General features: G+C 35.9%; 1 protein-coding gene across 1 annotated transcript in view; it reads left to right on the forward strand.

Moving 5' to 3' along the window:
- The window catches only part of hace1 (HECT domain and ankyrin repeat containing E3 ubiquitin protein ligase 1), a 34,776-nt gene extending 13,567 nt beyond the window's left edge, over positions 1-21,209 (forward strand). Inside the window, exons 9-24 of the mRNA XM_077205824.1 lie at positions 826-927; positions 1,326-1,432; positions 1,518-1,668; positions 2,438-2,745; positions 5,277-5,345; positions 6,032-6,119; positions 7,677-7,788; positions 7,878-7,975; positions 11,709-11,796; positions 13,174-13,323; positions 13,765-13,961; positions 15,451-15,582; positions 17,596-17,694; positions 18,012-18,082; positions 19,604-19,717; positions 19,889-21,209. Of these exons, the coding sequence (XP_077061939.1) occupies positions 826-927; positions 1,326-1,432; positions 1,518-1,668; positions 2,438-2,745; positions 5,277-5,345; positions 6,032-6,119; positions 7,677-7,788; positions 7,878-7,975; positions 11,709-11,796; positions 13,174-13,323; positions 13,765-13,961; positions 15,451-15,582; positions 17,596-17,694; positions 18,012-18,082; positions 19,604-19,717; positions 19,889-19,991 (1,989 nt within the window). The 3' untranslated portion in view covers positions 19,992-21,209. The remainder of the gene's footprint in view (positions 1-825; positions 928-1,325; positions 1,433-1,517; positions 1,669-2,437; positions 2,746-5,276; positions 5,346-6,031; positions 6,120-7,676; positions 7,789-7,877; positions 7,976-11,708; positions 11,797-13,173; positions 13,324-13,764; positions 13,962-15,450; positions 15,583-17,595; positions 17,695-18,011; positions 18,083-19,603; positions 19,718-19,888) is intronic.
- Positions 21,210-22,159: the final 950 nt, after the last annotated feature.

The raw sequence follows: 22,159 nt of genomic DNA on the forward strand, positions 1-22,159 counted from the left end.
TATTTATTGCCAAGGCAAATTTTCAAATTTTAGTTTTAGTTTAAGTTTTTCAACAAATGTTTATTATCAGTTTACAGTGAAATAATGTCTTAATGTTTTTAATAGTTTTTATTAGGGTTGTGTGACGATATACTCATGTCACGATTCGATACACATCACGAGACTGAACTCACGATACGATATTATTGCGATATTTGATGCTAAAATAAAGAGGAGTGTTTTTTTTTTTATAATTATATTATTCAAATATTTTTTTTTTTTTTATCATCATGACCCAAAAATATTCTCCCATTGCATTATATTATACATTATGTTGATAAAGTAGTTTTATTTAGTATTGTCACTGAAACTCACTCTCATGTTGTTTTGCCGTCACACAAGCCTGTGAATGTGTGTGTTTACTACAGTCTGTGTGTCGTTGTGAATCTACATCATATAAAGCTGTCGTGTCTCTTCAGAAGACTTCAATTAGATTAAATCACTCAATTGATTTTTATGATGCATTTATGACATTTTTTGTGATCTGTTAAGTTTTTTAGAGGAATGGGCTTTAAATGGCGGGACAGAAATCTCTCAGGTTTCATAAAAAATATCTTCATGTGTGTTTGGAAGTTAAACGAAAATCTTATAGGTTTGAAACGACATGAGAGTGAGTACATGATGACAGAATACATTTTTTTTTGGTGAATTATACCTTATAAATACAGTAAGACTCGAATCATATGGTTTACATCATCGCTACACCCCTAGTTTTAGTTTTAGCTGAGGATAATGCCTCCGGTACTCGTATGCAGGACACTAAAGCGTGTGTGTGTGTAATTGTAGGGTGGTTATGGTGAAACGTGTGAGATTCTCATCCAGCACCACAGCAGACTCTTTCAGACGCTGATACAGATGACCCAGAACGACGACATTAAAGAAAACATGGTACGCCTCTTCTTTCCTCATCTATCTTTATTCACAAGTTTATGTACCTTAATGCTTTTAACATGTTGAGTATTGTATCGATAACACTTTACAAAGGTTCATTAGTTAATGTATGAACTAACATGAGCAATACGTTTGTTACTGTATTTGTTCATCTTTTATGTCAGTTAATACAAATACAACTGTTCATTGTTAGTTCATGCTAGTACACAGTGCATTAACTAATGTTAAGATGTACAACTTTTATTAATAATATTTTAATAATGTAATAGTAAATGTTGAAATTAACGTAAACAGAGATTAATGAATGCTGTAGAAGTTATTACATTATTAGTTCATGCTAACTAATGTTGTTAACTAATAAAACCTTATTGTAAAGTGGTACAATTTTTTCTAAGCTACGGCAGGTTCTCGAATATGTTTCTCAGCAAAATGACTCTAACTACCAAAGGATCCTGACCAGCTTGGCTGACGTGGCCACCACAAATGGACATAAACTGCTGAGGTGCGTCTGCGTTACCCATAATTTTCAACATTTTTATTTCGACCTTCCTTTACTCAAATCCGTTTCTCAATCTGTTTACATTCAGCTTGTCCAGTAACTTTGAGGTCCAAACGAAGAGTTTTCTCCGGATTATCCGGATCTTCTGTCATGTGTTCTGCCTGGGACCGTCCTCCCCAAACAACGGGAGTGACATGTGCTACAACGGAAACAAGACGCCCCGTAGCCAGGTGTTCAAGGTCAGTGGGCTTTACATGGCAAACACATCTTACTTCCAATGTTAAGATGCTTAAAGAAAGTAATGTTCTGTCATTTTCACTTTCGATTCCCAGTAAATGTTTCTCTGTGTGTTTGAGTCGCTTATCATTTGCAACACGAGCCAACCATCTTCCCAAAATTCGTAATGAAATTAAGACAATCATTCGCTTCACCCAACGGTTCTACGCATCACTACCCAACAACCCCTAGCAACCACTCTTAGCAACGTAAACATATGTTTGTTCTCATTGATATTGTTCATTGAAGTTTATAGAGTAGAGTATTGTGAGAGATGGCGTGAGCGAGTGTACATGCATTTACAGTAGATATAGCATTTTCCTTCAGGACAGTCCTATATTCGTAATAAAATATCAGTTTGAATGTCCACTGTGATATCTTGTCTTTTCAACGGTTAAGGGGTTTTCCTGCCCAGAGTATTTTTGCCGCCATCTAAAGGTGAAATAATGTAACTTCTGTTGCTGTTCACAATCAGGGACTATTTTTTCCAGCGTAAGGAAGGCTTTTAGTGATTTTACTTCATGAAAGTTGCATTGCATTGATTTTTTGGCTTTAATATTGGTATTGTGTGGTAACCATTTTATAAAAGCAGTAAAGTACTCTAAGCTAGTGCTGTAAATGGAATCAAGGACTGGATCTAACCGTTTTATAAATATTCAGTACATCACTTGGCTCTAGTGTTGAGCGCTGCACACATGAACATGATTTCTCTGGTCTTATGTTTCTGTCTAGCCTCTGGAGCTGTTGTGGCACTCTCTTGATGAATGGCTGGTCCTCATCTCCACTGAGCTGGAGAAGGAGAGCACAGACGCATCAACCTCATCCTCAGGAAATGACATCGCCTCACTTTTCTTGAAAAAGCAGGAGGTGGACCCCTCGGGATCCAGCGGAAGTGCCCCACTGTTACTGGACGCCAGCTCCGCGATGAAGACGCCAGAGGGTTATGCCGACGGTCAGGACGTCATCTCGATGATAGCCAATCGCCTGAGCGCCGTGATCCAGGCCTTCTACATGTGCTGTTCCTGTCAGATGCCTCATGGGTAAGACTGACCTCAAACTCAAACCAGTCTACACAAAACCAGTGCATGAAAGCTGTATATACTATAATGATAATCGTGCCAGCCAGTGATTTTACATTTGATGCCACACGGTTCATTCACAGAATATATCTGAAACATTTGTTGTGTCTATATTATAAAGGTTTTTAGTTGTTTATCAATCTATTGTAACCTGGATTTGGCCATGAAATATAGAAGCACAGCTTCCTTTAATGTGACAGAGAGTAAAGGTCATGTTGTTAGGTTAACCCTCGTGCATCAATTAAAAAAAGTTGCACATAGCTACATAGAGGACAAAAATGTCCATGTCAAAAAACTGTCATACAAATTTTCATTGAATCTTGGGAGCACAGACTTAAGTTTGGAATCATTTTAAAGAAGACCCTTGGCAGACAAAATTAATAAGTAAATCCAAAAAAAAGTTAAATGGTTTTAAGTTTATGAAAATTATTTATGAACATTATTTTATATAAAATATATATATATATATATATATATATATATATATATATATATATATATATATATATATATATATATATATATATATATATATATATTATGAAACATGTTGAACTCTAAAACTAATATAAATTCAAAGCTATATATATATAAACAAGTTGTTTTCAAAATTTGAGGATGATATCTCAAAAAATGAGCTTTTCTGTGAGATTTTCTTTGGGCGCAGAGACAGATTTCCCCCATTGGGTGCAGCAAAACTCCACTGGTCACACAGTGATTGGATTTGTTATTTGCAGTTGAGTTTTTTCTCTATCAAAATATTACAAACACACACATACACACACATTTTTTTTATAACACATATACTAACCACACTCTGACATTCATACCAACACACCCACACAAATATCGTTGCATAATTTATCCAGTTGGCTCTATAATATGCCGAAGCAGAAAACGGGAATAAAGAAAGTATTTGCTTTATAGCCCAAACCTGAAAAAATGCCACCATCTGTTAAAAAATAGTAAAAATTACATTTTTGAAGCCTTGCCAACAGAATGAAAGCCTCTTAACAAGGATTGCATCATTTTATAGTTAAGTGGCCCTGGGATAAAAAAAATTGCAGTTTTAATGGGTGTCAATGGAGCCATTTTTGTCCAAAAGGTGCTGAGAGGGAGCATTTTGTCTACCTAGTGCAAATTAATTTTTTAAAGGAAATGGCGGTGAAATAGTAAAATTCCAATAAAAATACACACCTGTGCCAAATGTTATGCAGTTAGTATTAGCACAGGCAAAGTGATAAAAACAAAAAAACAAACCCAAAAATCTCCACAAGGATGCACAAGGGTTAAACAACCATGTAGGAACACATCATGGCCATATTCCAGGATGACAATGTCAAGATTCATCAGGGTTAAAATTGTGAGAGAAAGGTTGTGATGAAGCATGAAGAATCATTTTCACACATGAAACATCACCTCAAAACTCAGAAGTTTCTTCCCCCAATCCACACAGACCATTTGATCAAAATAACCTGCAGAAAGGGACAACAAGTCCATGTGTTCGAAACCCGGCAGGAAAACACACATACTGACAAAATGTATATCTTGAATACACTGTAGGCTTTGGATAAAAGAACCGTCAATAACTCGCATTTACATGTGAACTTTATAAGTGGACTGAAATGCTTCAAAAGTGTAGAATAAGTAAAGTTGATGGGGAATAAAGGAGAACTGAGATATGTACCAACTCATGATGTAATAAGTATTATATTACTAATGTAATAAAATGTTTATACTAATTTAATAAAATGTTCATAATGTAATCATTTTTAATCAAATCTTGAGTTTATAATGTAAAAACAATTTTTACTTTATGAGAAATATAATCTCTGCAAAAACGTCATATTTTTCATATTTTTTTCAGCTTTTTTAAACAGCATTATACATGTTGGTAGAATATAAACAAGTTTATATGACCACCGTTTATAGGACTATTTCTTAAAAAATGATTTATTTTTTATAATTCCTTTAAAAGAAAAAAGTGTTTCTGAGATATTATGACGTATAAAAATGGAATATGTTATAATCACAAAATTTGTACAATATTTATCAAAATGTTGAGTTCACAATGTAGCCTATTTTGTGATCAAATTTATTATATTGAAAGACAGTTATGTTGTAAACACCTGTGCTACACTGCGTTCATGATGTAATAAATGTCTCCATACTATAACATATTACATAATGTGAAAGACGGTTATTAAATTCTGAACTCAAGATTTTATTGCGTTTTGAGAAAGTTATTACATTATTAAAAAGCTTATTGCATTAATAATGAAACGCTTATTACATTATGTGCAGTTATTACGTTATGAGTTGCTACATGATTGTTTAATAATATGGTTTAATCGTCACTCGACACCACAGGCTGCTTCTCTAATGATAATGTTATTAGATCGTTAAATCGCTCTTTAATTTATGCATAATTTATGTACTCTCATCGCCAAGTCTGAGACCCTGCATACTCTTTTTCCCTCTCTGATATCTAGCATGACATCTCCTCGATTCATCGAGTTTGTCTGCAAACATGATGAAGTACTCAAGTGTTTTGTGACAAGGTAAGTCAAGGGCATCTAATACATTTATAAATCTGTTACATTGCGTATTAAAGAATAGTTTAATGAGGAAAAAAGGAACGCGTAAAATAATCTTCATGCATCTCTTTTTCTATACAATGAATGTTCATAGTAACAGCGTCTGACAAGCTCTAAAGAAACACAAAAGCAACATCATAAAACTAGTCAACACGACTTTCCAAAGTTTGGGTTCAGGATTTTTTTTTTTTTTTTAGGAAAATATTAATTTTATTCATCAAGGACACATTCAGTTGATCAGTGACATTAAAGACATTTATAATGATACAAAAGATTCTATTTCAGATAGATGTTGTTCTTTTGGCCTTTCTATTCATTACAGAATCCTGAACAAAAAAAAAAAAAGATCAGTTTCCAAAAAATCTGGAGCAGCATACATATTTCTTAAGCATTAAATCATCATATTAGAGTGATTTCTGAAGGATCATGTGACACTGAAGACTGGAGTAATGATGCTGAAAATTCAGCTTTGATCACAGGAATAAATTACACTTTACTGTATATGCGTGAATATGGCAGAGTTTCATTTTCAGGTGGACTATACCTTTAAACTTTAGTGGATGGTTAGCGGTGTGGATATGTGTACGTATGCATGTGTAGCCCTATACTTTTAAAACACTTTCTTACTATTGCTCTTTCATTATTCCCAGGAATCCCAAAATCATCTTCAACCACTTCCACTTCCTGCTGGAATGTCCTGAACTCATGTCTCGCTTCATGCATATTATCAAAGGCCAGGTAAGCGTGACTCCTGAACCAGATCGTGTGCCTGAACAACTTTGGGTCATATGAAAACAGGTTCACCAGATGATATGAATAAAGCTCTGTTTGGAAAGAATTAATCAATCTAGAATGATTAGGGTGATTTTGTAGGTGGAGTGAATCTGCATAGAAAATAACAAACCAATTACAAGCATAGATGAATGCAATAGAACAAAGATACAAATGAAATAAAGTGCTTTATGTTTTTTAGGGAAGTCTAACAGTATTCAGGTACAGAAATTGATAAATAACACTGAATAGTCTTCACTGTATAAATTAAATATAATTAATCTTAGTTACCGCTACAAAAGTGATTTTCTTTTTGTTCAAAGTTTTTTTTTTGTTTCATGATAAAAGTTTTTTCCTCTGAAAACGTTATCAAAATGATTCCCATTCACACGGATCCGTGGAAACGACTAAAAACGCTGTATTCGGCAGGCCAGACGAGTAATTGGCAATATCACTTTGGAAAGAAAGATTCACATTTTTGAAGTTTACACTGAGATGTTAATGGTATCGCTTTCAAAACCCGTTTTCAAAAACTTGCACTCTGAAATCTACTTTAAAGTGTGCGTTCTCAGGCCACCAAAACCCTGTTATCGTGTAAATGAACGGCCAGAACGCATTAAAGTTTTCTGTTTTCAGTTGAAAATGGTCTCAAGTTAGTAAATAAAGATTTTTTTCAAAAGAAATCAATCAATCAAAACTTACTTAAGCTGGACAATGACTTTCTTCTAGATCTGCTGTACAGCCAAAACAATCTTTGTTGCATTAATTTCCTATAATCACTGTAAAGCTGCTTTGAAACAAACTGTATTGTAAACCGCTAAAAAATGAAGGTGACTGACTTGACTTTGTATGTGGTTCTTTGATTAACAATAATGACACAGACAGCAACAGGTTTATTAGGCTGCTGTCACTTTAAGACCGAATGCACGGATCCAATATAATGATACGCATACATTTTCTTTCTCAATTGTTTGTTCATGTGAGCCATAAGCGACTGTGAGGATACTCTCGAGACGGGCATTTTTATCATAAGTTTGCGTCTATGTGTCCATTCAATTACAAATAGATGCGAAAGAAGATAATTCGGTGTTTACGTGTTTCTCTGTGTGTTTGAATGGTTTAAAAGCACTTGAATGTTTAAACTGACAGGACCTAAAACGCATGAAAATGATAAACTTTCGCTCTATGATGGTTAAACTTTGCGATTAAACCAAGAATCATGTGCGTTTCGAACCATGGTGCCTAGTCTCTACGGATTAGCTACGATCCCTTTTCTTGACATCGCACATCCTGCGATCATGTGACTCTTCATCACGGCGATACAGATGCTAAAAGGGTCTATCGTGCAGCCCTAGTTTGACCTGATGTGTGCTTGTATTGCATTGTTCAAGTATTCAGGTCTGCATTTGCACCCTTGTGTGAAGTATGTTTCTGGCCTACGAACTCATCTGTGACACAGCAGTGCATCAAGACGTAATGATCGCCATCATGTCTAACGGGCCTTTGTTTATCTCTCTTCCTCAGCCATTTAAAGACAGGTGTGAGTGGTTTTATGAACATCTTCTGGCCGGACAGCCTGACTCAGATATGGTTCACCGGCCGGTTAATGAAAATGATATTCTTCTTGTTCACAGAGGTAGAAGAATTTCCACATTATCTGTTAAAAGGATCCTTCATATTTCTGTCTCCACTTCCTTTATTCATTTCTTTATCTTCTTCTTTCAGACTCGATATTCCGCAGCAGCTGTGAGGTTGTGTCCAAGTCCTCCAATGAGAAACTCAAACAAGGCATTGCCGTGCGGTTCCACGGTGAAGAGGGAATGGTAAGCTTGTTCATGTCACTCAGGAATATCTTTATCTTAAATCTTTTGGCACTTTCAGACATGTAGCCCTGTCAAAAGAGAGTAAAGAGCAAACCAAACGAGGCCTCGTTGCACAGTTAAGTGGTGTTAATTGGCACAATGCAAAGTAGTAAAAGTATCATAATGGCAGCAACACAATTTTTTTATTTTTTTTATTCAACCTTTATTTAACCAGGTTTGTCTCATTGAGATATAAAATCTCTTTTTCAAGATAGACCTGGCCGAGATAGCAGAACAGATTAGATCACACAACTCAAGTGCATTTCAATTAAATGAAAGTGCCATTAATTAAAACTTTTGCACGTGTGGATGGACTCATGTTCTATAGTTTTAACATAACCTTTAAAATCATTTAAGGAAATTAGACACTGTAGTTTAAGGGTTTTCTGCAACAAACGTGAAATCCTTTTTGAACAACTCTGTCCGGGCTTGAGGAACACTCAATTAAATCGTTTTCTGGGACCGTGAACCATTAGCACTCTGGGTAAAAGAAAGAAATTCAGATATGTAACATGGTAGCCTGCCTATAATGCCCTTATATATAAAGATATAAAGGTGAGTAAGCCGTACAGTGATGAGTGAGGGTATGAGTGTATTGAGCGAATACAATACAAGAACTTTATAGCCAATATCTAGTAAATATTCTGTCTCCTCCACTGGATGGAAATTAACATAAGCATGTTCATAAGATGTCAAATGTATGTACATATAGACATCACCGCACTGCGCATAAGCAATGTATCCGTTTGAAAAGATAGTCGGGGTCGAGTGTTTGCCTAATCATTTTTCCTCCTCTGGAACGGATTATTCCAGGTCTACATCACCCCTCCAATCCAATCAAAATTTCATTCGGATCATGCACATCAGATTGGTTGAGGTTTTTACATTAAAGTGGATATTTCGCCCAAAAGTTTTAAATTCTCTCATCATTTAATATTAATACATTTTAAAACTCACCCTAAAGTTGTTCCAAACCTGTATATGTTTCTTTGTTCTGCTAAAACACAAAAGAAGATGTTTTGAAGAATGTTTGTATCCAAACAGTTGTGTGGCATCATCTGGGGGGATCATCTGTTTGGTTGCCAACTTTCTTCAAAATATCTTCTTTTGTGTTTAGCAGAACAAAGAAACTTACAGGTTTAAAACTTGAGTGCGAGTAAATGATGACAGATTTTGACATTTTTTGGGTGGATTGTCCCTTTAAGGCTTTTCAATACGGCATTATGACCCAAATATATTATTGCTAGATTTTACTCCACTAAAATGTCATGTCAAAAACTTAATTTGCGAATTAAGAATTATGATCTATTTTCATTTCCCAATCCTAGAACCCCAGAGTTCTTTTGAAAGCGGTCCGCTTGTTTACAGCGTACCACGGTTCAGATGACACTTATTCTAATGAACCGCACAAACGGTTGTATATGTGTGTGTATATTGGCTATTTTACAAGATTTTAGATTACTTTATGTCTGGCGTCTCGATGCAAGGATCTTATGGAAGCTTGTTTCCGCCACAGAATATAACATTTAAAAAGATAATTGTGACCTTTTTATCTCACAATTGTGAGTTTACATCTCGCAAATCTGACTTTATTTCTCGCAATTGTGAGTTTATATCTCGCAATTCTGACTTTATATCACAATTCTGACTTTATATCACAATTCTGACTTTATAACACAATTCTGACTTTATAACACAATTCTGACTTTATATCACACTTTTCTGACTTTATATCACAATTCTGACTTTATATCACACAATTCTGACTTTATAACACAATTTTGACTTCATAACACACAATTCTGACTTCATAACACACAATTCTGACTTTATATCACACTTTTCTGACTTTATATCACACAATTCTGACTTCATAACACACAATTCTGACTTTATAACACACAATTCTGACTTTATATCACACTTTTCTGACTTTATAACACACAATTCTTACTTCATAACACACAATTCTGACTTCATAACACACAATTCTGACTTTATAACACACAATTCTGACTTCATAACACACAATTCTGACTTTATAACACACAATTCTGACTTCATAACACACTATTCTGACTTTATAACACACAATTTTGACTTTATAACACACAATTCTGACTTTATAACACACAATTCTGACTTTATATCACACTTTTCTGACTTTATATCACACAATTCTGACGTTATAACACACAATTCTGACTTTATATCACACTTTTCTGACTTTATATCACACAATTCTGACTTTATATCACACTTTTCTGACTTTATATCACACAATTCTGACTTTATATCACACAATTCTGACTTTATATCACACAATTCTGACTTTATAACACACTTTTCTGACTTTATATCACACTTTTCTGACTTCATAACACAATTCTGACTATATCGCACAATTCTGACTTTATAACACAATTTTGACTTTATATCACACAATTCTGACTTCATAACACACAATTCTGACTTCATAACACACAATTCTGACTTTATAACACACAATTCTGACTTTATAACACACAATTCTGACTTTATAACACAAAATTCTGACTTCATAACACAATTCTGACTTTATATCGCACAATTCTGACTTTATAACACAATTTTGACTTTATATCACACAATTCTGACTTCATAACACACAATTCTGACTTTATAACACACAATTCTGACTTTATATCACACTTTTCTGACTTTATATCACACAATTCTGACTTCATAACACACAATTCTGACTTTATAACACACAATTCTGACTTTATATCACACTTTTCTGACTTTATAACACACAATTCTGACTTCATAACACACAATTCTGACTTAATAACACACAATTCTGACTTTATAACACACAATTCTGACTTCATAACACACAATTCTGACTTTATAACACACAATTCTGACTTTATAACACACAATTCTGACTTTATATCACACTTTTCTGACTTTATATCACACAATTCTGACTTTATAACACACAATTCTGACTTTATATCACACTTTTCTGACTTTATATCACACAATTCTGACTTTATATCACACAATTCTGACTTTATATCACACAATTCTGACTTTATATCACACTTTTCTGACTTTATATCACACAATTCTGACTTTATATCACACAATTCTGACCTTATAACACAAAATTCTGACTTCATAACACCATTCTGACTTCATAACACAATTCTGACTTTATAACACACAATTCTGACTTTATATCACACTTTTCTGACTTTATAACACACAATTCTGACTTCATAACACACAATTCTGACTTTATAACACACAATTCTGACTTTATAACACACTTTTCTGACTTTATATCACACAATTCTGACTTCATAACACACAATTCTGACTTCATAACACACAATTCTGACTTTATAACACACAATTCTGACTTTATATCACACTTTTCTGACTTTATAACACACAATTCTGACTTCATAACACACAATTCTGACTTTATAACACACAATTCTGACTTTATAACACACAATTCTGACTTTATAACACACTATTCCGAAATGTAAACTCACAATTGTGAGAAGAAAAGTCAGAATTGTGAGATGAAAAAGTATTGTTTTTTTTTCCGTTTTTTTTCTTCTCTTTTCTCTGGCAGAAACAAGCTTCCATAAGATCTAGGGTTGATGTCATGGATGTCTTTGTTCTGTCTTTTTTTCAGGGTCAGGGTGTGGTCCGAGAGTGGTTTGACATTCTGTCCAATGAGATCATCAACCCGGACTATGCGCTGTTTACACAATCGGCCGATGGTAAATGACCTCATCTCTAAAATGCAGTGTAGTTCAAGTGTATGTCTCCCATGTCAGGATCCCACTAGCCAACTTTATATTGGTCAGCTACTCTTCTGAGATATCATCTCTTCTGTCTGTAACACTCAGCAATTGATATAGAAATAGAGTGACAAAAAAGTGTAAAGGAAAAATTAAGGATGCAACTCATAAAGTTCCCCTTTGTTTGGGTGTGATATGGATTTGATTTTTTACGGACATACAATACAAATTCTGTGTACATGTTTGTTTCAATTAAAATGTTGTTACATTCTATCCACCTCATTTTGCAAAGTGGAAGCTATTTTCTGTGACTTTCGATTAATTAGCCTTCATTATTCAATAACTGGAAGAATAACAAACTTATTTAAATGAAAAGATAATTTGCGCTACAAACCAGCATGTACAATAATACATTTAAAAATATATAACAAATAACAGTTTGCAATAGCAAGCATTATGACACAGTTTTTGTACAGCTCAAATAACTGGAAGCGATGAGACCGGAAGTTTTGATAAATTCAAGTTACAAATGTCCGCTCCCGCTCTTACGTTAAAAATAAGGTTGATAAAAATACAGTAAGTGCAGGAAAATCCACTGAATTGAACAATCACAATATAAGAGTCTGCTTTTACCATGTAGCTCTTGAAGAGGGAAACGTTTGGAGCTGATCTGGCCCAGCATGCAATTCTGCGTTTAAAAGTCGTCTAATAGCGTTCAAACACAGCCCAGACATCTAGGCTAAAACAAGGCAAAATTCGTGCTGTAAGAGAACAATTAATAGAAGTCTAAACCATATCCAAAGAATAAAATACAGTCATCAATTAGATCACAAAGAAATGAAATGAGCGAAGAAATGAATCCAAACACCTTGTAATCACTGTTGACTTTGTTTACATGATGGATTATCATACATCTCGCAAGTTATTCTGGCAAAAACGACTTGCAACCAAATTCAAGGTTATTTTGGCTAGAAGTGTGTTGCTCATAGCCGGACTATATCGGGTCTATAGTTAACCAGACAGAGATGGCTTCTCTCAGTGTGGGGAAAGCTCATTGGTCTCTGTCAAAGGGCAGCTTGATGAGGGTCTGCAGGGCCATGAACACGTCTGGGATTCGCTGAGGACGTTATCATCACCCGCTGAGAGATGTGCACACGCAGGGATGGGCTCGGACTCTTGAGTCTTTAAATCAGCAGAGATATTGGCTAGTGGGAATCCGCCTTCAGAAGAATCATCTCCTCTGGGATTTATGCAGAAATAGATAACAGTCCATTCTCTTCTCAGATACACTATGTAGTGTTTAAATATTTATATATGTGTTTTGCATGTGTATGCATTTTTTTTTTTCATTTACAGGTACCACGTTTCAACCAAATAGTAATTCTTCTGTAAATCCAGACCATCTGAACTACTTCCGATTTGCTGGTCAAATCCTGGGTCTGGCTCTCTATCATCGACAGCTGGTGAACATCTACTTCACACGCTCCTTTTACAAGCACATACTGGGTAACACACTCCACTCCACGAGTCATTCTGTATCAGCACGTTTCTTTTTTCATTGACTGTTTGCTGAACTTGTTCGTGCATGCATATGTGATGAGGATGAAAGAGGAAGAGAGGAGATGCTGGATGATATATATATATATATATATATATATATATATATATATATATATATAAAATAAGCTGTGACGTAGTTAATTTGGTTTATATCTTTTCTTTTTTTTAGGGGCTAGTAGAAGTTCTGAATGGCCGGTAACTTAAACATTTAGTACCCTGATGGTCATTGTCATTGCGCGTGATAACAAGCAAAAGAATCAGACATTGTCATATTCATTATGTCCCCAATAAGCCACAAACTGATTCGTATTACGCTTTGCAGAGTGGGAAAATAATGTGCATGTAAACAAGAGTGTCTGATACATGTTTTGTGTGTGATGTTTGCAGGCATCCCAGTGAGCTATCAGGATGTGTCGTCCATCGACCCAGAGTATGCTAAAAATCTTCAGTGGATCCTGGACAATGACATCAGTGATCTTGGCCTTGAGCTCACCTTTTCCGTGGAGACGGATGTGTTCGGAAACATGGAGGAGTTCCCGCTCAAACCAGGAGGAACTGTCATTCAGGTCACACAAGACAACAAGGTAATATATATATATATATATATATATATAATATAGGTGTTGTCAGTGTTTTCAGTTAGAAGTGTCTCAGTTCTCTGTTATAGTCAAGTACCGTATTTTCCGGACTATAAGTCGCTCCGGAGTATAAGTCGCATCAGCCCAAAAATGCTTCATGACGAGGAAAAAAACATATATAAGTCGCACTGGACTATAAGTCGCATTTATTTAGAAATTTATTTAACAAAATCCAAGACCAAGAAAAAGTTATTTAAACAGACTGTAATTCATTAAAACAGAAGGCATTTAAGTTATTCAGCTACACACAATAGCACAAAGAACAACAGGCTGAATATGTGTCCGGTATGTTTTTAACGTAACACATCAACGGTTAGCTACACAATAGCATAAAGAACATACCTGAGAGGCTGAATAGGATCAAATAAAAAAAAAAAAACATAAGACAGCGAGTCCAACAGTTATCGGTAAAGCAATTTCACCAAGCTCCCGCGATCTTATTCCACATCACTGAAGTGTAGTCTGTAGCTGTAGTCTAGAGCGCATAGAGCGCTCTCTCGTGGCTGTAGACGGTAATGTCACCCCCAATTTCGGCAAATGATGCATTCACGTCATACCACAAATACATCAAAAACTCGCAAATAATAATCTGGGGCCGTCAGCGATCCTGTGACGAGTAAATCTTGGTAATTTTGATATATAAGTCGCACCTGACTATAAGTCGCAGGACCAGCCAAGGTATGAAAAAAAAGTGCGACTTATAGTCCGGAAAATACGGTAAACTATATGTATATTTATACAGTATATATGTGAGTTGATAGAAATCCTGATTTGTCATTTAGAGCATTATTTGCAGAAAATAGCATTTGGTTAAAATGGTAACGCTTTACAATAAGGTTAATTAGTTAACATGAACTAAGAATGAACAATACTTCTACAGCATTTATTAATCTTAGTTAATATTAATTTCAACATTTACTAATACGTTTTTAAATCAAAGGTTGTATTTGTTAACATTAGTTAATGCACTGTGAACTAACACGAACAAACAATGAACAGCTGTTGCTCATTATCATTTAAAGAGACATGCACTGAAACGGGTCGCTGTGAACAGAGCTGTTTTTGAGGTGGTAAAAGGTGTTGTTTTACACAACCATTGAGGAATTTTAACCAAAGTATGTTACAAACTTTACATGAAGAACCTAAAGAATCACACCAACTTGTGTAAAATGGGCATCCGACGACCCCTTTAAAATTCATTACATTTGAAGCTGGTTGTATCTCTTTGTAACCATCATGTTTTGACTAATTTCCCTCATTAAAAACTTTTACACATGAAATCAAAGGTACTTTAGAAAAAGATGAATTGTAATTTTCAAAAAGCAGTTTAAATCATTTACATGAGTTTTTTTTTTGTTAGACTGAGTACAAAGTGCTCTCTGGATGGTTGTGAAGAAGTAAACGATGGTTTGATTTGTGTTTCTGTGTGTGTCAGGAGGAGTATGTGCAGCTGGTGACGGAGCTCAGGATGACCCGAGCCATTCAGCCTCAGATCAATGCTTTCCTGCAGGGCTTTCACACTTTCATCCTTCCCTCGCTCATACAGCTCTTTGATGAATATGAGCTGGTCAGTGGATCTCTCGTCTCATCTCTGCATGAAACTCCTGCAAAGATCTCTTTATATTCTCATGTTGCATTTTTCATTTGGAGTTTCTCTCCTGTGCTCACTGAAGGAAAAACAAAATCATAGTATGTTTTGTAGTATGGATTAAGACGATAGAGCTGAGCACCAGTGAAATGAGCAGGTTAATTAGTTCTTTCAAACACATCATGTATATATAAGATTAATCCACAACATAAACTACCACTTGCATTTGCACTACTATTGCTGTGAATGCACAAGTAAACTGGAATCAAGACACACGGTTTCTTAACCAGACGTGACGCGATGATATTCCAGCGACCTGCAATTTGTCTGTCTACACCAGATGTGACACCACAAAATCAATCAAAAAACACAGCCAATCAGAATAGCGTGTGGGTGGAGTCTCTCTGCAAGCACACTGTATTCTTAACAAATCAATCTAAAACCACTGCCAATCAGAAGAGCGTGTGGGCGGAGCCTCTCCAAGCACACTGCACTCGTAACAAATCAATCAAAAATCACAGCCAATCAGAGGAGTGTGTGGGCGGAGCCTCTCCAAGCGCACTGCACTCGTAACAAATCAATCAAAAATCACAGCCAATCAGAAGAGCGTGTGGGCGGAGTCTCTCCAAGCACACTGCACTCGCAACAAATCTATCAAAAACCATTGCCAATCAGAAGAGCGTGTGGGCGGAGCCTCTTCAAGCGCACTGCACTCGTAACAAATCAATCAAAAATCACAGCCAATCAGAAGAGCGTGTGGGCGGAGTCTCTCTTCAAGCGCACTGCACTCGTAACAAATCAATCAAAAATCACAGCCAATCAGAAGAGCGTGTGGGCGGAGCCTCTCCAAGGACACTGCACTCGGAACAAATCTATCAAAAACCATTGCCAATCAGAAGAGCGTGTGGGCGGAGCCTCTCCAAGCACACTGCACTCGTAACAAATCAATCAAAAATCACATCCAATGAGAATAGTGTGTGGGCGGAGTCTCCCTGCAAGTGCACAGCATTTGGAACCACATAATTTTAACATTAAAAAATTAAAAATACATATTGAGTGACTGAAACAATCTTTGGCAAAGAATGCACGTTTGTTCACACTGAGTTTACAGTTTAAACAGTTTTGTTTCATTTATTTTCAATATCTAAGGGTAAATTATCCATTGTAGCTTTCAGAGAGAGATATTCAAACTCACGTTAAATTCTGTTAACATTACATAAAGCACAAATTCAGTATGCGACATTATCATCGTCATACTTTATACTTTACATTTCTAAAATAGAAATGTCGCGTATTGCCGTCGTGGCTGGTTTGGACTTAAAACGTTGTGAATACACTGTTGCCGTAACAACACTACAAAATCCTAAACAGTCTCTAAAATAGAGAAAAATAACATCTAAAGTGTGAAGAATTCACAACACAGTAAGTAAACAACTACAACAAAATAATGATATGCTGTTATAGGAACTCAGGTTTTCTCTAGGTTGGTTTTTCATGTTGACTTTTTTTTTTAATAAATATTTTACATGTTGATAAATGTTTATACATTTTTCTCTGAATATTTGGACACTTAATGATTTTTGCATATTTTTGTTAAAGTAGGCATGAAAGGGAAGTTGCGCTGGTATTTTCTTCTCTATTGTTCTGTATATCCGAGTGAATCTGGTTCTGAAACAAGGACAAATGTGGGCGTGGCTTGATTGTGTCTGTGGGGAATTGATTGGATGGTTGTGGTTTGCTATTGGTGGATCTCATGTGAGTGACAGGTTGCCCCGCCCTCGTTGTCAGAATATTCATATTTTGACAGAACACTTTTTTTTAAAGTCTCAGGCCGTGTTAGGAATGCCTAAATCAGAGCCGGTGTGTGTTTATCTGCTGCAGATGCCTGATGGTATTGTGTGTGTGTGTGTGTGTGTGTGTGTGTGTGTGTGTGTGTGTGTGTGTGTGTGTGTGTGTGTGTGTGTGTGTGTGTGTGTGTGTGTGTGTGTGTAGGAGCTGCTGTTGTCAGGCATGCCTGAGATCGATGTGATGGACTGGAAGAGGAACACAGAGTACACTAGTGGATATGACCTGCAGGAGCCTGTGATACAGGTATCCCATCAGCACCAGCACATACACACCTCTAATTCTCTTCCAAAGGGGTGGAAGATAGAGGCCAAAAATTGTAACACAGTATATTATCAATTTCAACATCACAGTATACACATTTATTAATAGTGAGAGCACTTTTCAGAGATAACAACAGTAGTAAATGGCTGAACAAAGTAATTTTGACACTTTTTTTTTTTTTTGATGACAAACAATACACAAAACTGCATCAGTTCCCAAATATCTGCTGTTTTATAGTTTCAGTGATTGTATAGCCCAGCCAGACTACGGTTACAGACTTGCTTGTGTTTTTGTTGCAGTGGTTTTGGGAAGTGGTTGAAAATCTCACTCAAGAAGAAAGAGTCCTTCTCCTACAGTTTGTTACAGGAAGGTACGTATCGATATTTTACATACAGCATTCCCGTATTAAGTGCCTGAATACGGCATAAATAGTGTCAGGAAGAAACTATTGAGCATTTCTAAGCGTGTGACACTTACAGGATACAATAGTTCCTTCCTGAAACTAAGTTTCTCTCTCTCTCTCTCTGTCTCTGTCTCTCTCTCTCTCTCTCTGTCTCTGTCTCTCTCTCTCTCTCTCTTTCTCTCTCTCTCTCTCTCTCTCTCTCTCTCTCTCTCTCTCTCTCTCTCTCTCTCTCTCTCTCTCTCTCTCTCTCTCTCTCTCTTTCCCTCTCTCTCTCTCTCTCTCTCTCTCTCTCTCTCTCTCTCTCTCTCTCTCTCTCTCCTCTCTCTCTCTCTGTCTCTCTCTCTCTCTCTCTCTCTCTCTCTCTCTCTCTCTCTCTCTCTCTCTCTCTCTCTCTCTCTCTGTCTCTCTCTCTCTCTCTTCTCTCTCTCTGTCTCTCTCTCTCTCTCTTCTCTCTCTCTGTCTCTCTCTCTCTCTTCTCTCTCTCTGTCTCTCTCTCTTCTCTCTCTCTCTCTGTCTCTCTCTCTCTCCCTCCCTCTCTCTCTCTCTCTCTCTCTCTCTCTCTCTCTCTCTCTCTCTGTCTCTCTCTCTCTCTCTCTCTCTCTCTCTCTCTCTCTCTCTCTCTCTCTCTCTCTCTCTCTCTCTCCTCTCTCTCTCTCTCCCTCTCTCTCTCTCTCTCTCTCTCTCTCTCTAAATTTTCTGCCTTAAAAGAAAAAATGGCTGAGAAAAATGAAGAATTCTTTGTTGTCACAATTTTAAGTATGGTTACATGTTTTGTAAATCCATTTTGTAATGCATTTAAAAAAAAATATATATATATATATATTATTTGTTTTCCCTATATATTTAAAGGGGACCTATTATGCCCTTTTTTCAGAATGTTCTTGATGTTGTGTTTGGGCTCTTGAATGTTAAACACATTATTTCAGGGAGTTCAGAAACACTTATATTGAGAATCTTAGAGAATCTCCTTCATTTTACATATATGTTATTTTCTTGACATTACTGTGAAATATTGACAGCATTAGCTATTTCAGTTTTTTCCTGTTAAAATAGTGTATTTTAGTGTTTCGTTTCCATCCCACAAAACAATTGAACCTTGTTATAGCAGAAAAAAATCATAATTACTGATTAGTTATATAGTTTTTTTTCTCTGCTTAAAATATTTTATAGACTACAAATACCTTTTTTGTGAGGAAAGTCACATATGTACAATAGTAATAATAACACTTATATAATTACAAATGATGTAAATCATTTATGAATTTACACTATTTAAGACTGATCTAAGTAACGGCCAGTGTCAACACACTTCTAACTAACTCAACCAGGCCCCGCCCCTTTATTCTGCATATGATTAATTCAAATAAGGAATATTGTGTGTTCCTCATCTAAATAGTTCAATGGAGGCGTTTCAGGGAGTTCAGAAACTTTGCAGAGCTTTTTCAGGCTCAAACAGCAACATATAATATCCTTTTCTTTGTCTAACAGTTCAAGAGTCCCTCATGGAGGATTTGCTTTCCTGATGGGCGGCAGTGGTCTCCAGAAGTTTACTATCGCCGCTGTGCCCTACACATCAAACCTACTGCCTACCTCTAGCACATGGTGAGCGGTGAGGACAGTGTTCAGACCGGAGCACTAGAGGGCACTGTGCCTCTTCTCATGTTTCTCAGCTGCTTTATAACATAATGATGAACTACAGGCAGAGGAACAAACAAAAAATGCATGTAATGAAACCAGTGTGACTCTCACTTACCTATCTCTCTGTTCTCCCAGCATTAACATGCTGAAACTCCCAGAATACCCCAGCAAGGACGTCCTGCGTGATCGTTTGCTGGTTGCACTGCATTGTGGGAGTTACGGATACACCATGGCGTGACGAAGGCTTTTGCGTTTGCTGAGACTTCTGCTGTATGGACACACAACGCACACATGACTCAGTTCAGGGATTCTTCAACACTACAATTCAAAAGCCTTTAAATTTAGAGTCTATGATAAGGACATCAGTGGAAAATGACACGAGTTTATGAGTTTGACACTCCAGGCACTGAGGCTGATTTGTATGCATGAAAAGAAGTCCAGGTCACATTTCACCATCAATTCGAAATAAGAAATTATATTTTGCATAAAGAAAATTAAGCCTTTTTAGGGCCTTTAAGATTTATTTTATATATTCCCATTGCTGTAATAGTCATGTTTTCTGTATTGCATCAAAGATCATTACTATTATACATTGTTTTCTTATTAAAATCAGCATAAATTACCAAGATAGATAAATACTTGACTTTTTGTTTGTTGTTATTGTTGTTTTTCCACACAATCAAGTTTTTCATAAAAAGTAGGCTATGCATTTAAATATTTCTTTTTTAATTTTTTGGTGAAATATGACCCACATATGTTTTCTGACGTTGGATTCATTCATGCAAAAGTCAGTTTTATTTTACGTTGATAACTGTATTCCAGGCTGTATTATTTCAGCTATTTGATGCTGTTTAACTCACGCCATGCTTCAGTTGTGTGTGTGTGTGTGTGTGTGTGTGTGTGGATGCATGTGAGATGGTTGAATATTTATAGCTGATAAAGTCACTGTTTTGTTTTTCTGTTGCAGTGATGTATTTGTCTCTTGTGGCACACTTTCACTTAGTGTTCTAGACTGTTTTTTACTCTCATGATTATTGTGCCATATATATATGTTTCATGTACTCAATTGTATTTAGTTATATATGGGGTTGTCATCATAGACCAACTATTCTTTATTTTATATTTATGTCTAAATCGTTTCTGTGCAATTAAGTTATTCTGTAAAAGTATCAAACAATGTGTTCGGGGTGTGCCAAATATTCTCACCAACAAATCATATAGTTTCCTCTTGATTTTGAAAAGGGAAGTCAGATCATTTTAGGAATGTACAATATCTTTACTATTGGTTGTGAATTAAAGTGAAAAATGTAGATTTATAAATCTATTTATTCTAATTTATCATTATGATTTGGAATTCAAATTTGTTTTTGTACTTGTAATAACAGAGTATACTGCACAATCTTTTGGATATTACAGGTGGGCATCAAAAATATTAAAGTATGGATTTTATTACAAATGAAGCTAACTATTATTTGTTTGTGTTTAACCATTTTAGCAGGTTTCAACAAGCATAATTCAATCGATGACATATTTTTGTAGGCCAACCGTGGAGTCGGCATCACCTGGTTCCTTCAGTGACAAACCAGAAGGATATTTGTATTTTTATTATCTTTTGGATTATAGCAGAAACTAAGCTCTGTGACCAACAAATGTTTTTGATTCTTACAAGGTTTTTTTTTTTTTTCATCATGATAATCTTGAACAAACTTTTATGAAGTTTGAAGCCTATATACAATCGGATTCGGCAGAATTAAAAAGCTAAACGTTGGCTATGAACAAACTAAACCATGGTCACATGACTTCAACATCACCATCATTCAGCTACCTAAAAAAGAAAATTACGTAAAAATAACATTTTCCCTTATAATTTGCAAGAGCACGATAAAATGTTGTTAAAAGGTGTATTTTATGTTGTAGGATAATACATAAAAATATCTTGACCTTTCAGGCATTTAAACAAAAACCCATTGAATTTTAGCCCGATGGAACCGGAAATGCTCAAATGCAAACCGTCTGGGTTCTGGCCTGCAAAAATACGTCACGCCTGCAGCGCTTCATAGCAGTGATGAATATTCAACGGCACTGATAATAAACAGCTTTCAATAAAAACTACACTTGACACTGGATTCTCTCAAAAATATAAACACAATCTTAGCTTTAATTTTCTCAGCATCTTGAGCAGGACCAAGCACCTCACAACATGCCACGCATCGATCTCTGCCCACTGTTAGCGTAGTGTGTATGAGGCCCTTGGCAGTCGGTGAAAGTGCTGTTTTGAAATCACCTGCTCACTACGGTAGAGCTATTGTGATTGCAAGCTGTTCTCCATGGCAACGCAGCATCCAGAGCAACAGCGACTCAGCATGGGAGCTGGGACAGATGCCAACTAAACATATGTCACCATGA

This window comes from Siphateles boraxobius, unplaced genomic scaffold (assembly GCF_051911475.1).
Source record: "Siphateles boraxobius isolate OS27281-9 unplaced genomic scaffold, OSU_SipBor_1 12, whole genome shotgun sequence".
In the NCBI taxonomy this organism is placed as follows: domain Eukaryota; kingdom Metazoa; phylum Chordata; class Actinopteri; order Cypriniformes; family Leuciscidae; genus Siphateles; species Siphateles boraxobius.